Here is a 16,336-nt window from a genome sequence, read left to right on the forward strand (position 1 = left end):
ATGTCGAACTGTACGGCTTCCACATATCTCAACCACCACAATCTGACTGAATAGTCTCGACTTACTCTTGGTAGCGAATGGACAAAATACCCTGCCGAATCCAACCGTCCACCGAAATCCCACATACCGAAACGGTGGTTGTTGGAACAGATATCTGGGATGCTCTATCACCGCGGGATGACGAACGACGGATAGTCGTTGCAATCAGGCCATTGGAGGTGGGAGACAGAAAGAAGAAAGCAGTGAAGTCGATTTTATGCTGGGCAATATCCGATGATAGCAAGGTATTGTGTTTCTCGGGCATTTATGTTGCACTCTGACACTAGCCACTCAAGGCAGGCCTCGTCAAAATTCCTCCGGAGTGGGAAACGCTGCACCGTCATATTTTCTTTCGGGATGCTTCGCCTGTACATCCGATGAATACGCATCATGTCTCTCGATCTCGGACTCTCCCGCTTCAAGAGATATTCGTTCAGGCCCTGTCGGAGGATGCTTACCGTGCAGCTACCGAGGACGCCTCTGCCTTCGTGCAATCGCTATGTCGTGAGCAGAGAATTCTCCGACAAGGTTCCACCTTTACCATCGATGCTGCAGACATGCCTTCGCAATCTGTGGATCAGAGCAGAAGCACATTACAATATCGATTGACCATGTTAGAGCCCGTTCTCCAAGGGTACGCTGACAAAGACTCGACCAGAGTCGTCATCATACCTACTTCGGATGATACGCCTACGAAGAACGGCACCTCTTTCAATGGATCCTCTATAACCTCATCTAGCGACGATGTGGACGATGAAAATGATGACCTCGAAATTGATGAGAGCTTCTTGGCCAACTCGCTCAACTCACACATGCCAAACGGTGTGGAATATCACGACGCAGGGCCCTCCACTCCTGATGACAATCTTCATTCTTCTTTGATGTCGTCTTCATCTGGACACGAGTTCACTGCCCAACCATTGCCTGATGATCTCGTGGCGCCATTGGCGAGCGAGTTCACTGTGTTCGTTCGCACTTCGGATCTTCCTCGTGTTGGCATTCAAGACGGTGATTGGGTACGTTACAACACATGGAAGATTACCCAGTACTTACGCCTTTACTATCTCAGGCTTTGGCCCGTTCAAAATATTCTATCAAGTCACGACTTGTCCGTGTGAAGGCGCATGATGAGATGGTGAAGACGTCGTGGGTCTCTTACTCCTATCTTTATGGCCAGAATCTCATCATATCCATCTCAGTGGACATGCATATGCGTCACTCATTCTGCTGCGAAACGTATTCCACGAAATTTCAATCGAGGACGGCAAGCTTCATCTCCAAGCGTGTCCAGGGGGCTTACCGCCCTCTATTCCTATTGCTAAGACCGTGACTGTCGCTCGAGTGGCGTCCAGAGTTTCAACGAACCGTATATACCAGCAAGCGTTACTGCAGTCTTTGAAAGACTACTTCGACCGTAGCAAGCGTCTGATTTCACAAGGCGATCTTTTGGCCGTTCCTGTGGATATCGCATCCAAGTTGGGCACCACTGACGAGGAAGCAGGTGAAGTCTTGGTCAACGAGTGAGAACCGTTCTCCTCGCTGCCATAACTGCGCGTGCTAATAATGTTTTTAGACACTCTTTGAGTGCCTTTCGCAGTGACTCGCTCGAACACTTCGTCGTGACAAGTATCGACTCCAATACCTCGGGAGTACGTCACGATCGACCAGCAGGAGACGTCTATGTCGGCGAACTGGGCTCTTGGGTAGACCCTTCAATGACGCGGATGTTACAAACCGGCGTTGAGCACGTCCGAATTCCTCACTATTTTCCTACCGATATGCGTGAGTGTGCATTTCAATGCGCTGAAGTCAGGAAACATAACTCAATTTTTATAGAAGCATCATCGAGCAATGAACAGGATCGTGTCATCGTCAACCGAAAAGCGTTTGACCAGATTTATGCCCTGACTTCTGCGACATTTTCACCTCAAGCGTCGACGTATGATCTCCCTCTTTCCATACTGCTTAAAGGCCCTCGAGGGACTGGAAAGTTTACCACTGCTGCTCAAGTTGCACAAAGTCTTGGCATGCAAGTGTTCGAGGTGCGTTTCTTGGCCCTTGATGATCAATTGTGATCTGACGATGATAGAAAACTATAGATTAACTGCTACGATATCTTGGGCGTGAATGATACGAAAGCAGAGGGTTTCTTACGAGCTCGATTCGATCAAGCGACGTCTTGCGCTCCCTGTATCATCGTTATGCGACATCTTGACGCCTTTGCCCAATCTACTCAGGCGCCGGAACCTGGTAAAGGTAAATTATTTATTAGTAGCACAGGATAAAGGGCTGACACAGAATTCCTCTTAGAGCCACCCTTAGTCACCGCTTTAGAAGAGTTGTTCGCGGATTTATATGGTGCATGGCGGCTTTTTGGCTACCCTGTGCTAGTTTACGGCACAACCAGTGAGCCAGGACGGGTGCCACCGCCAATATCCGCCTGTTTCAAGCATGAAGTAGAGTTTGAGGTCAGTTTCCTTTGCTTCAGTCATAAGTATATCCCCTAATCGCCTGGCCTCTTCATGACAGGTCCCTGGCGAGTCCGAGAGACTACAAATTTTACAATCGTTATTATCGTCGCGCGCCATTGCACCGGACGTCTCGCTCCAGGACCTGGCTCGACGGACTGCAGCTTTGGTCGCCGCCGACCTGCGAGACCTGGTCACCAGAGCAGACATCGCTGCTATCACTCGTGTCATGGAGGCGGTGTAAGTTTTCGTCATCCATCTCTTCACCACCCTACTCTCACACTGATGACTCCTTCAGACCAGACGAGTGCAGCGAGGAAGATGTATTTGTGGCGGGAATGGCGCTCACAACAGCCGATTTTGATGTCGCGATGAACGAAGCCAGAGCGTCGTACTCACATAATATAGGAGCACCTACGATCCCGAATGTGTCCTGGGACGATGTTGGTGGTCTGGCGAATGTGAAGTCTGAGATCTTGGACACCATCCAACTTCCGCTGGAGCACCCCGAATTATTCGCTCAAGACCTCAAGAAACGTTCCGGTACGCACATTTCCTTGACATCTCCCATTGTAACACGCCATTGAATGCCTTCGATGTTTTATGCAGGCATCCTCCTTTACGGTCCACCAGGAACAGGCAAAACTCTCCTCGCCAAAGCCGTTGCCACCTCCTGCTCCCTCAATTTCTTCTCCGTCAAAGGCCCTGAACTCCTCAACATGTACATCGGCGAGTCGGAAGCTAACGTGCGGCGCGTGTTCCAACGTGCTCGAGACGCACGTCCTTGCGTTATCTTCTTTGACGAGTTGGACTCCGTGGCGCCGAAGAGGGGGAACCATGGCGATTCAGGAGGAGTGATGGATAGGATCGTCAGCCAGTTGCTAGCTGAGTTGGATGGGATATCGGCCGGTGGGAGTGGGGATGTCTTCGTCATTGGGGCGACCAACAGGCCGGATTTGTTAGATTCGGCGTTGCTGAGACCTGGAAGGTTCGTCGACAAGTGCACCTTACTGAAAATATAATGCTCACAGAAATTGAACCAGGTTTGACCGTATGCTGTACCTCGGGGTCAGTGACACGAAGGAAGCGCAGGTGAACATCCTTCAAGCACTTACGCGCAAATTCCGTCTGGATCCGAACCTGGACTGGGACGCGATCGTCGACAAGTGCACGTTCAACTTTACTGGAGCAGACTTCTACGCGTTATGTTCTGACGCGCTCCTCAAAGCCATGTCTCGCAAAGCCGAAGCCATCGACCAAAAACTTTGTAAGTACACGCATGCCCCTATATCCCCGATGCAACGCCATTGAACCCTACTCTTGCTCATGCTCTTGTCTTTTGATGCGGTTCAGCTATCTTCAATCAATCCCCCGAAGCAGCCGGCAACCATCCTATCCCAGTCACCCCACAGTACTACCTTTCCGAAATCGCAACGCCAGAAGAGGTCGAGGTGACAGTCTCACAGGAAGATTTCGAGGCAGCACTGCGCGAGCTGACGCCGAGCGTGAGTCAATCAGAGATGGAGCATTACGCAAAGGTACAACAGCGGTTCTCCAGCACTAGTACTAGTGAAACTACGGGTGACCATGATAGAGACTCGGATGGTGGGGAATAAGTAAATATTGGATTCAGCCTGAGCACCCCCACCATTGCACTGCTTGTGACTCGAACAATCTCAATCCATTTTAAGCAAATAATCAGTCCGGTATCCGTACGTAGAGCAAAGGTTTCGGTAGTGCCCTCTAAAGCAAGTTGGGATCGATATCGTCGGTGTACAAGTATCGCATTAGAAGCGAAGTCACTCTCGCATCCAGAATGTAGATGAGTATCGTACATGTGCACATGGTACACAGTAGTTGAACCGAGCGTCGGCGGGTTTCAGTCAGGGGGCATGAAGCACGCTTGATCAGAACCATCGGCTGGGGGCGAAACCGACTGTGTCGAGTAGGAAGTTCTTGATGCCGTCTGGCACGAAGGCACCGATGGCAGTCGTGGACTTCAGCTTGACGGGCTTGCCAACGACAGTGAGCCTGTAGAAACGTGGAGAGTTAGAAGGGAAGTTTGTAAGTAACAGGAGGAACACAGAAATACTTACAAGTAGGCGGTCTTTCCGTCAATAGTGACTTCGAGATTGAGCGTAGGCTTTTCAGAGTCGGTTGTGTCGATTTCGATTGCGGACCTAGAGAGAAGAGAATATGGTACGTGAGCAAAAGTCATAATGGATCAGGTTACGCCGACTGAAGACTGACCATTTGTAGTTCCCGCGCGGCAAGTACTTCAAAGTCCTCTCTTGGGGGATCTCAGTGACAACCTCTACAACGTCTGTCCCTTCCTCCGTCTCTTTGACCTCGATCCTCTTTCTCTGTACCGTCGCCTCCGTCTGGTTCATCAATGTCCTGAAAATCGGCACGTCGAACATGCTCAACGGGCTCGTTGAGAACTCCAACACATTGTGTCCGTCCTGCTTCGGACTGTTGAACTCAATCGCGGCAAACTCGTGCCTATCGCCCGAGAGCACAATGACATTCGGCACAGAATGGAACGCATCGAGAAGAGCGGCCTTCTCAGACGCAAAAGCGACCCAGCAGTCGACGAGGGCTTCGTGTGTCCAGAGATCGGTGAAGGGGACAGAGCTGACGACGAATTTGAATGTTGCGGTGCTGTTGACACGGCCGAGCCAGTCGTATAGAGCGGTGAGCTGTTTGTCGCCGAGCATGGTGCGCGAGGAGATGGGTTCTGTTGCAACGTCGGAGCGGTAGCGACGGGTGTCCATGACGAAGAAGGCGGCGTCACCGTAGCGGAAGTCGTAGTAGTATTGACCCTCTTCGATGGGCTCAAAGTTGGGCTCGGCGTTGTAGATTTCGAAAGCATTTGAGGCCCCGGGGAAGGGAGGGTTCGAGTCGTTGGCTTGACCAGCGTAGTTGTTATATATCTAGAGAAGGTATTAGTCTGTGTAGTCCCTTGAGAGAAAACTGAGGGTATACCTCATGATCATCGTAAGTGTGGAAGATTGCTGGAAGGTAGAACGTCAGCGCTGGTTACAGAGTGGTGAGAAGAGATCGAGTGGACTTACGTAGCCTCTCATAGACTTTCCTGAATCCAGTGCTCTGATAATTCCTCCTATACAGCCTGCGATATGATTCCGAATCGTCACCAAAATACATTGGCACGTCCGCATAGATGAAGTCTCCCAAGAACAGACCAAACTCAACACGCGACTTCCCTACTGCATCGGTCTCTGATACAGTTGCAGGCTCAGAAGCGACCGCTACATGTGGTGCCGCCTCTGTGTCATTTACGGATGGCGTCTCGGCAGCTTCGACTGACTCGGTCTCCGTAGCCTCTTCGGTCGTAGTCTCGGGTTCCGGAATGGGAACTGGATCAGCGGCCTCGGATTTTGAGGCGGGAGGTGGAGACAGAGACTTGTCTTGTTCAGCGAGGTAGTCGGCCATGAGTTCCCAGCCCTTGATACGGCGACCGCCGAAGGGAGTGTAAGGGAAGTTGGGCGTAGTGCAAGATGAGACGACGAAACGGAAACGAGAGCCACCCGGAAGACGGGGGTCGGGGAAGGTACGGAATCGGAGAGGGGTGGCGGGATAATCGAGCGTGGTCTTGTTTAAGTCTGTGAGAACATCTGTGAAGCAAGTATGACAGTTAGATCGCTGTTCAATCAAATGGAACGACGAAGGGGCCTCGTACATTCATATTCAGTATTGGGCCAAAGACCAGCAAGCTTCGTCGTGTTGGCCCAGTCGTGTGATGGGTTCAGTTCCAGGATGGGACCGTCTATCCAGGCCTCGGCAGCAGATGTGGCGTCGGTTCCAGTTGGTGCTTTACGCCACAGAAGTTGAACGGCGTTTTCTGTAGCGTTTGCGGCGGGGTAACGAACTATGATCTTGGCAGCATCCGGGTAGACAGCACCAACACGAGAGAACACAACGTCGGTAGCAGCATCGAAATAGGGGAAGAGGGTGAATTCGAGGGAGGCAAGCGCTATGAGAGTGTTGATGACAAAAGTCTTGACCTTCAAAGAAGTGCTTGAAGGAAGAGAGAACAGCAAAGCCAAATTGGAGTCGCCCTGTGCGGCCTGAGAATAAACAAATGATAATGTCAGGACAATGCGAACGACAGGGCATAGTAAACGCCCACTACTTCAGGTTGTGATTCCTGAGCACTTTCGCCATTCTCTGTCTTCTCTTTGATCTCGTTTTTCTCTGGCACCCTCGGTGGTGGAGTCGAGACGAAGAAGAGTGATGTGATATATGCGATGTATAGAGAGGGGATGACAAGCTTCAGAGGTCGTATAGGAGCCTATCATGGAGTAGAGATTAGACATTGACTGAACGATCCTAGAATAACCAGGGAAAATACGAACGACACGAAGATAGCAGTACGCAAGAAGCCTGTAAAGTGTAGAAATTGCGGCAGAGGAGTACTCTATCGTACCCATGGCTGTCGTCTGCTTGTCGTCGCCGTCGTCGTCGTCAGCGTTGTGGAGAGTGATGCAGGAACGCAGTGCCGGCGCGTTGTCTTGACGCGAACTACGTCAGCTTCGAAATATCCGGCGACTCGCCACAACTCGATGGCGGCGCCACACTCACGACTTGTTCTTCATCCACCATGGGCGCGTCGCAGTCAAAGTCCGACGACGGCTCGCATGTCTTCCACAGCGAGACCCCCATCCAGGTGCGTCCACATTTGGTCTATTAACCTGCTCTCACATTCTAGAACTCACTAATGACTGTCCCGAATAGTTTTCACAGGACCTCGTCAATCACCTCTCGGACCAGTCCTCCGCTCCCGGGACTTCTGCCCCACGACAAGAGACTATAGATGGTCTCATCCGCCAGCGGATTGAGGTAGAGATTGAACGTCTTCGTGAGGAGGAGAAGCAGGTTCGGGATGAGATCGAGAGGGAGCTAGAGAAGGAAAACCTCGACCGTGAGCGGAGTATGGCCGGCGACGCGAGTTCGCCCGAACACGCAGAGGACGAGTCGACCGTCGGCGACATCAAGAGCAGCGCCGTGCTGATGGGCGATTTGGAGGAGGTTAGGAGTAAGGTTGAGAGGTTCCAGCATCGGCGAGAATTAACGGAGTTACCGACGTTGAAAGCCAAGGGAGAGGCTGTCGTCGAGTGCTACAGGTAAGTGTTGCTTTGCTGGCATCTATTCCTGGATACTTATGGTGGCATACATGGCAGGTCAAATCCTACCACCTCACTGAACTGCTGGCGAGAGGTTGCCGAGTTCAAGTCTGCAGTGTCTCAGGTTGAGCAGGTAAATTCTCGAGTATACCTATCGTTTCCATGCATTAACCTCGTTTTTCTTAGGACTACGTTACCTCATTACGTTGACGAAAACCGTGTTGCACTGTTGCAATCGTATCCTCTATCCTGTCGGCTCCGATTCTCTACCTGCAACCTATTTTCCTTCGTGACTATGAGGTTGATGCGCTGGCCATATAATCACTCTTACAGGCTCCGGGTCCGAAAGTCATAGTTCGACAGAACGGCTGTCAACAGGAGAATCATACGTATAGCCTGGCCAAACACCATAATCTCATTGTCTGATGCGGGACTGCGTCAAAAATCCACTCGTCAACCTATCGCCTCGTCGAGCAACTGTACGTCCGAAACATACATAATAACGGGACCAAAATCATAAAAGTAAGTAATAACTGGTCCGAGAGGTAGGTGCAAGATCGTACAGATAAACAAGGGAGCGATCGTGCCAGGAAATGTCCTCGCCAGATGCCAAGACTAAGTACGGTAAAAACAAGTTCAATTATTTACTTCTCTTATGTGTCTGTCAATGTCCTCGCTGGTAACTCATACAGTCCAGATACAAACCCGCCTACTCTGCGGAAACCACGTCAAAGCGCGAAAGCCAGATATAGAAAGCAAGATGTCCGAGCCCGGTCTAAGAGTTTATTATACGCACCACATCGACAGTCTTCCCTCCTCGCCGTCCTCGTCCTTTTCGCCATCTCTCCCACCCTACGCCTATCCAGCCTTCAGCCGAAAGGAACTCGATCAATCCAACGTCGAATAAACCGAACCTCCGGAATTCCTCGACAACGTCGACAGTCTATTCCCGTCAAACTTCGGCATAATCCCATCGAACAACCGCCTCGCCGGTCCGACCTTTCGCCGCTCTTCACCACTCTGCGTCGAGTACCACGAATCGGAACTCACAGCGGAGGGCTTATGCACGAGCGATCCGGGCGCGCGGACGGATTGTTGTTGGCTCCGACCGGGGATTTCGCGCAGGAAGGAGTATTGGGGTTGGGAGGACTGGGAGTAATTGGAGGTGGAGGGTTGGGATGCGGAGGCGGCGAGGGGAGGGGGGAGAAGAGGGGATGGCGAGAAGGAGTCAGTGTCGGCGTGGGAGTCGTGGAAGGGCGAAGAGGTGAAGGCGACTGTGGAAGGGCTTGGGGTCGTTAAAGGTGTTGAAGCGGGAGAGTTGAGAGCCGTGGTGGAGGTGATAGCGCTCGTCGATGGTGATCTTGGTGGTACAACAGTCGACCAAGAGAGTTTTGAAGGCGCTTTTGGCTTTCGGGTGAGCATGTATCGGGAAGAGGGCGTGCTTCGGGTGGGCGGCGGGGATGGTCTGCGGGGTGGTGTGCTGCTCGGGCTGAAGTTTGGGTCGTCGATGTCGTTGTCATTATAGGCAAGTATGGAGTCATCGTCGGGAGGGGTGGGTAAGGGCTTTGTCAGCGTGGGTGAGGATGTGTTCTTTTCGTTCGTGAGGGCTTGGTCATTAGTAGGCGTCGACGTCGGCGCGGCATGGGCGGCTGCAAACTTGACCTTTCGGCCTGCAGAGCTTAATTTCGAGGAAGGCTGGTATTGTGAGATGGGTGCGCTGAAGGTAGAGGCGTTGCGCCTGGTGTTGGCTCGTACGGCCAGGCGATCCATCTACAGAATAATGATGGCCGTTAGGATTATTCAGATCAGGTCCTGAACGGGAAATGTACTAACATCTTCCTTTCGCTTTTCTTCCTCTTTGCGTTGGATGCATGATCCCCACCAACTCCATCCTAGCACGACAATCAACGCTAGACAGACGCCACCTAGTACGCCACCGATGATGGGTGCAAGGGGAACCGAAGGCTGCGAAGAGGAACTGCTCGATTCGGTGGTCAAACTCGGAGTGGGAGAGGCACCTCCCGAATATATCGTCGTAGTGACGATATTGAGCTCTTCGGGAGAGGCTTCACGGCGGATTACGATGGGGGTAGCTGGCATTACGGTGACTCTGTCGTTATACTTGGTCGCAAGGGCAAGTTCAGAAAAGAGAGCAGATGCGGGGCTCCTCCGATGCTACTCTCGCCCTGAGCTCGAGGCGGGGGCGTTTATGAAGCGGAATGAGGACGAGAGAAGCACAAAGGACAGCCAGGAAGAGTGGAGCTCGAGGACTGCTGGAAAAGATACAGGGGGTGGCCCTTATCAGCGAGGCGCGCTCGCGAGCAGTTTGCGGGTCAAGACTGTCGAGTGCGCCCTCACCGCCAGGACTTGAATAAATACGGCAACGTCGACTGATTGAAAACTTTCGAGAGAAAGGAACGGACAGGGCACGCTGCACCATGCATGCCTAGAATAACATTCGCGAACGCCTGCAGGTTGATGTTACGCCGAGTTTTGCACGCCTCGTGGCGAGCCTCGTCGTTCCGTCCTGGTCCGCCGAACGCTTGCCGATACCCTTTTTGCACTCGTCCTCTGCTTTCTGCAGTCATCGAGCTATCGCTGCTCTGATCTGTGGGAGGTTTCAAGCCGTCTTATGAGGCTCGGGAGCAGAAAAGTATAGGCCGAGACCTCCAATGTGATGGGCGGGTGCGTTGTGCATATTCGATAGTGCAGACGCATGTTTTTCCGTATGTTTTATTTAGTTTCCTACTCACACAACCACCCCATGACATCTTTACCATCTTTCTGTCACTAGCGCCAGATTCATCCAGACTGGGCCCAAGGTCCTAACGTGCCTTCATCTTGTCTTCATTCGAGATTAAAAGTGACATTCGACCAGTACTAGTGTGGCACCTTTTCAATGCTGTGGCACTTGAATATCTTGACGATGTCGCTTTGCATCATGAATCTACATTCTGCTCCCATTCTGTGGTCATAACCTATCAGCCAAATTGTCGTGGATCTTCACAAAGTCAAGAGGGGATAATGCAAGGAGTCCAGGATTCAGACAATGCCTGCTCTCCTGCCGATTCTGAGATTGATCACTTCTCTGGAGTATATTTTATTTTACTTGCTCATTTCTCTAGTCGTCTGACCTCATAAGCAGTAAGCCTTCATTTCCCCAGACTCGTACTCATGCTCGCTTTCTCTTTCTGTATAGGAATAATCTTCGCTGTGAATCTGCGGCGTTTCGTCGCCGTTCCCACTTCCACCTTCAGGCTACCAATAGGTCTCGTTCCTTCAATGGCATCATACCAGCGGTCCGACCGCGCAGGGGCCAGAGCGCCCGACATCCTTCGAAGGCTCTCACCCCAGCGAGTGAATGACCTCCGCGCGGTCAGTGACTAACCTCCTTCTTTCGCTCTGCCTTCGGGTCTTGTCATGACTCGGAGCGGGATGATTCATGCCGGAGGGTACTGTACTCTCACTCTGCATGAAGGTTAGCTGTTTCACGGATAATATCATAGGTCTTCGAAGCGTATGTCACCGAACTGTATCCTTCAATCCAAGCATGGTGTCCGTGGGCAGCGTTCTTCGCACACACTAGGTCGATGACATCCCGTGTCTTCTCATGATGAGAAGGACCTCGAGATCATGCACGACGGACGGCTACTTTGCTAGCTCTCCCGCTTACGTTGTTGAATGTTGAACTCTAAGTGAGATGAGTTCTGAGGCCAGAAGGGACGGGTTATTGTGGCACCTTGGTTCGATGGGACCGTCTTCCGCAAGTCTCCCCTCAATTTATCGCCCCGGACGCCCTGCGTCGTAGAGCTGGTTTGTCTCATCATATCCCTCAGTATTATGCTCTATAATCCATCGTTGAGTCTTCTCTTCTTTAGGCCATCGGTCTATATGTCAATGACAGCGTGAAGCGATTCGGTTTCTTCTCCGGACTGAACGTACGGTTAGGCATGGAGTTCAGAGTCTTGCGCCATGCAAGCTTCAAGCTTCAAGATCTATGTCTCAGTACGGCACCGCAATGACGCCTTGGCTCCCGAACGTGCTAAGTGCATACCCTGCTCGGTTTCTTGTTACGATTCACCATAACATGCTCGGCTCGTCGTGGAGACAAACTAAGAGCGAGGTCCTCTCAAGACCAAGACCACCGTACCGCACGCACAGCCATCTCATGGTCCGCACGATATCATGATATGCCGAGCCCAAGACACCGAACCGCACCGTGGCCTTATTGTTCTGCACAACGGAAGCATTCTCTCAGTCTCCTCTCCCGGCTTTCATAGACATATACTAGACACAGCCAGTGAAACAAGGGTTACCGCGGCCGCTCTTGTTACCGTCAACTTGAATCAGTTACAGGACGAGTCCGGTGATCATGATTTGTTTTCCTGCCTGAGTCGTCAGACGACTCGACGTAAGAATTGCCTATACATCCCGCACTGTAGAAGTGTCATCTCCCCTGCTCGTCCATCCTGTCAATGGAACTTGACTTACTTATATTCCGACGACTCTCGTGGACTGTATTGTTTTCGGGTTCCGAGTCTGCTATAAGTAATAGTTGCACGAGCTTTTCTGACTGAAATCATTATATCACATCCCATTATAATCTTGCATCTTATATCTTCCCTGTAGAGGCATGCAGACATGAATGAAACTCGCACCGCGTTTCAGCGAGGTGCATTCAAGGATGAAGTGGGTGACGGGCGAATATGTACTTACCACCGTCGTAGTCTCCTTCACCGCTTCAAATCGCATATTGATATGAGCAAATAAGACGCCAAAAGGAATATATTCGGCTCATACGACTCCAACCGCTGACCAATCATAATTGTATACACTCTCCACCAACAAAGAAAACACAAAAAAAAAAAAAAAACGGTGAAGCGCGAAGCGAAGGGTAATCGACGTGAAGCGCGAAGCGAAGGGCGATCGACGTGAAGTGAAGCGGACTCAATCGAAAGGGGTAAAAAAAAACCATAAACATACGACAAAAAAAGCTGATGGGATATAAAACTTGGGCTGTTATGTTATGTATGCATGAGTTACATATTAAAACTCGGGAGGGAGCGAGTGTTCGTGGGCAGTTTATCGTAGGCGAGGTAAGGCAGGGCGGGAAACATCGACAGCGAAGGGGTGTGGGTGGACAAGGAACGGGAGCGAGCGGGTGGTCGAGGGGAGACGGGAGAGAGAGGGAGAGACGAGAATACGGTGAGGTATTTATTGATGGATGGGGAAGGTGAGGCGAAGCGAAGCGAGGCACAGCAAGGATGGATAGCAATGAGCAGAGAGACGGAGCGCAGGAGACGTAGTTGACGAGAAAGAGATATGCGACGGATTCATGGTACAGAGGAAGAGTTGACAGACAGTCTGCTCGGCTTTCAAGAACTGAATGGGAATAATATCGGAACAACGAGAAGTAGCAAGTCCAAACAAAAGGCAAGGCAGTACGAGCAGAACGAAGAAAGCTATCATCACATCGGATACCCATTACTCTCCGCTACAGAATGATAAGGCGGATATTGCGTCTGCAACGCAAAGTTCGTAGCGCCCCTCCCATTAACATGATGTCCAACCCCATACGCCGAAGCCGGACTCGACGTCGATGACGAGCCGCCCATCGACATCCCCTGACCATGGGAAGTTGACATGGGCATAGCAGTCATGGGCATTGGACCGGCTCCAGAAGCGATAGAAGAACTCATGCTGTACTGAGGCCCAAGGATCGGACCTGTCGTATCCATGCTGTCGAAGCCCAATCCGAGCTCCCTGAACATGTGGTTCCAATACTTCATGTCTTCCGACGACTGAGGTCCTGGCGCAGCGGGGGTCGACGTTGACGAATTCGTGCCGGGGGCAGGGGAGGGATAGTAGCCGCCATTGCCGCCACCACCATTCGACATTGTGTTACGCGTGGACCAGTCGTTATAGGCGGGGGACGTTGGAGAGGGACCGGAAACGTGTGGTGAGGCGGGGTAGGGATACATGACGTCCCTATGTAACGGTGACGTCTGATGGTGGTCGTGCTCGCGCGACGTTGTTTGCGAAAATGCGGAAGACACACTATGTGGCGAAGCAGTCGGAAGCCCTACACTGTGGCGTTGATTGCCTTTATCGAAGTTAATAAAGGTGCCAAAAATATATTGAGAATGAACTTACTAAAGCCTCGGTCCTCGAGCTCTCGCCGCATGGTGTCACCTTGACGGGCTTTGAAGATATCTTGAGCGACGAGACCACGGAGGAAGCGTGCATGGTACGACGCTGAAGTCGAAGCCGGAGAGAGACCAGAAGCTTCCTCGTAGGCGGCGGCTGCATTGGAGATGACGGTGTGAATCTCGTTCGTCGCGCCCTCGTGCAACTCTGCGAGGGTGTTAGAACTGCGAAGTAACTGGCGCCGATGTGAGTAATCGAACATTTATGGACGAAACGACATGAGACGTACCTTGAGCAAGAACACCGCAGCGTAGGCAGTCATGACAGTGACTGTGTCCTGTCCATATCGCTATGAGCAAGCAAGTCATCAATAAGGATTCTTGGACGAAAGTGGTAGTGTAGACTGACCAGCATGCTCATAGACGCAAATTCTCTGGTGACGATCTTCAGATGGTCCATTGCGCTGCTGTAGCAAGCCGACAGCGCCTGCAAGCTCGGAGTCGCTCGGCATTGCTGTGACCAACTGAGTTAGTCGTGCAACCTAAAGCCTTAGATCAAACGAGGAAACATACCGGAGATAGCGAGGCCTGTATACCAGCGCTGTTGAGGAACAGCCGGACGTAGAGCCTGAAAAAGTCGAGGAAGGCGTAGTGAAACTTCTCGGCATCCGGCGCTCGACGCATCTCGGCCTCCCACGTAGCCGCCCACTGTGTGAGCTTGCTATTACAGGTGCGCAAGAGAACGTCGCCGTCGAAGTCGGCATGCCTGATGTTGGGGTTCCCCTTGTTGATGAACAGGATATCCGTCGTCTCAGCCTGTGCGAAGCCAGGGCCGGTGAGAACGAAACTGACAAAGAGGGCAATGCGCGACCTACGGCAATCCGGCGCAACTGCACAAACGCTGCCAAAATAACGTCTTCTGGCCTGATATGGGGACCGCCTTCCTCATGCCAGTTGGCAGAGTTCCGCACGAGATTGCACTGGGGAAGAGGGATCAGAACCCCGAAACTCAAAACGCTGACTTGGCGGACTTACTTCGGGCAGCATCCACTGCCGGCCGGTCTGCATGCTGAGGCTGCGATCGTGGACGAACAGAACGAGATACGTTCGCTCACGGTTCCGGCGTTCGCGGAACACAAGCTCCGTCTCGTTTCTGGCGGGGGTGGCTACCCATCTGTTGAGCCCGAGCTCGACTGCCATTCGGCATGCCTGAGCGATATGTGTGTGAGTGTGAGTCCATGGGCAGGTCAGAAGAACATACGCACATAGCCGATGTATGTCCATGTACGCTAAAACAAAAGAAGAACGGTCAGGCGAATGATTGAGAGAAAGATAGCCGGGCGGATGTACCGTATCATCGGGCTCCTTCCAATAGGTAAGGCACGCGAAGGCCTGCACGACTTCAACACTCTTCCACCCCTCCGCGAACGCGCGAACAGCAAACTCGTACGCGAGCTTCTGACAGTCCTTGTAGCATTCTGGCTTGAAGAACTTGCATCCAGCCATGATAAGGACGGTAAACAAGAAGGGTGATCTCTTGCGGACGTATTCCGGGGTGTGGAGGATAGCGTCGAAGAGGTTAATGAACGGGTTTAGTCGCAAGAAGACGAGGTCGAAGATGACTTTGGCGTTCGATTCTTCGATTATGCCGGCTGCCACAGGGTCGTTGAGGCCGCCGGAGACAGGGGTGGCGGAGGCATAAGATGAAGAAGCGGTAGAGCTACCCCGGTCGGAGTTGAGGGAAGTAAGAGGCGCTTCGTGTTGGGGATTCAGGATAGTCTTCAAAAAAGGCTGCCTCTGATTTTCCTTCCGGATGAGTCTGGCGGGGTAAATGTTCTCCTCCGGCCGATCAGCGTCGTCTTCATCCTGATCAGGGTCCATGTCATGTGAGCTACGCCTGGCATCCGAGTAGCCTCCTTGATAGTCTGGTGGAATGTTGAGGGGAGGAAGTTCATAATCGGAGGTTGAATGCCGGAGTGGCGGCTGAGAAGAGGAACCTGCTTGAGGCTCGGTAGACTGATGGGCGGTGGAGGAGGACTCGAGGGCCTGTGCCTTGGACTTTGCACTGCTGAGGCCTTTCTCGAGACGACGAAGCATCTTGGAGGCTTCCGAGAGCCTGAGGTGGAGGGTGAGAAATGAGATAAGACGTGAGAAGATCAGGCATACTTGGAACCGGGCTTGCGACCACGACGGTGCTTTTCAAAGATGCATCTAGAGACGTGTAAGGAGGAGGCGGTCAGAATAGGAAAGGGGAGGGACAAACTCCGAATTTGAGCGCTTGCAGCGCTGGCAAGGCTGGGTACCGTCCTCTGCGCCGACGCATTTCATCTGGAGAGGGTCAGATAGGTCGTTACTCGCACAGAATGCACGTACCTTGGCGGCTCTGCAGACGGTGCAGGCTCTGGCTCCTCGGACGACCGGTGCTTTGGAGCTATGGGTGGTGTTCGGTATGAGAAGAAGAGTCAACACGAACAGAGAAATAAAAGACATACGAGGACTGGCCGGCCAACATGTCATCCTGCGGAAGATTTGATTCCAT

At 52.1% G+C, this 16,336-nt stretch overlaps 5 protein-coding genes across 5 annotated transcripts; 2 read left to right on the forward strand and 3 right to left on the reverse strand.

Annotated features, from left to right (window-relative positions):
* Nucleotides 1–416: 416 nt before the first annotated feature.
* Nucleotides 417–4,123, forward strand: STEHIDRAFT_161121 (AAA-domain-containing protein; the record flags this gene model as incomplete). Its single annotated transcript, XM_007308632.1, has 12 exons — nt 417–1,055; nt 1,109–1,185; nt 1,239–1,559; nt 1,637–1,821; nt 1,876–2,081; nt 2,139–2,295; nt 2,350–2,507; nt 2,569–2,747; nt 2,806–3,050; nt 3,117–3,495; nt 3,551–3,774; nt 3,861–4,123. The coding sequence occupies 12 exons, from the start codon at nt 417–419 to the stop codon at nt 4,121–4,123; spliced, it is 3,033 nt and encodes a 1,010-aa protein (XP_007308694.1).
* Nucleotides 4,017–7,012, reverse strand: STEHIDRAFT_141808 (uncharacterized protein). Its single transcript, XM_007308633.1, has 8 exons — nt 6,884–7,012; nt 6,658–6,819; nt 6,208–6,595; nt 5,582–6,142; nt 5,493–5,521; nt 4,758–5,440; nt 4,604–4,687; nt 4,017–4,538 (listed from the first exon to the last, which is right to left on the reverse strand). The coding sequence occupies exons 1-8, from the start codon at nt 6,956–6,958 to the stop codon at nt 4,415–4,417; spliced, it is 2,106 nt and encodes a 701-aa protein (XP_007308695.1). The 5' UTR covers nt 6,959–7,012; the 3' UTR covers nt 4,017–4,414.
* Nucleotides 7,013–7,128: 116 nt separating this feature from the next.
* On the forward strand, nt 7,129–7,861 carry STEHIDRAFT_161123 (uncharacterized protein; the record flags this gene model as incomplete). The annotated part of the gene is made up of 4 exons (XM_007308634.1): nt 7,129–7,194; nt 7,272–7,651; nt 7,709–7,784; nt 7,838–7,861. The coding sequence occupies 4 exons, from the start codon at nt 7,129–7,131 to the stop codon at nt 7,859–7,861; spliced, it is 546 nt and encodes a 181-aa protein (XP_007308696.1).
* Nucleotides 7,862–8,539: 678 nt separating this feature from the next.
* On the reverse strand, nt 8,540–9,751 carry STEHIDRAFT_161124 (uncharacterized protein; the record flags this gene model as incomplete). Its single annotated transcript, XM_007308635.1, has 2 exons — nt 8,540–9,421; nt 9,485–9,751. 2 exons carry the CDS (start codon nt 9,749–9,751, stop codon nt 8,540–8,542), a joined length of 1,149 nt encoding a protein of 382 aa, XP_007308697.1.
* A 4,309-nt stretch (nt 9,752–14,060) lies between these two features.
* On the reverse strand, nt 14,061–16,287 carry STEHIDRAFT_64714 (uncharacterized protein; the record flags this gene model as incomplete). The annotated part of the gene is made up of 10 exons (XM_007308260.1): nt 14,061–14,147; nt 14,207–14,311; nt 14,371–14,613; nt 14,673–14,777; nt 14,833–15,006; nt 15,063–15,086; nt 15,148–15,913; nt 15,964–16,008; nt 16,061–16,125; nt 16,171–16,287. 10 exons carry the CDS (start codon nt 16,285–16,287, stop codon nt 14,061–14,063), a joined length of 1,731 nt encoding a protein of 576 aa, XP_007308322.1.
* Nucleotides 16,288–16,336: the final 49 nt, after the last annotated feature.

Source organism: Stereum hirsutum, assembly GCF_000264905.1.
Source record: "Stereum hirsutum FP-91666 SS1 unplaced genomic scaffold STEHIscaffold_15, whole genome shotgun sequence".
Lineage (NCBI taxonomy): Eukaryota > Fungi > Basidiomycota > Agaricomycetes > Russulales > Stereaceae > Stereum > Stereum hirsutum.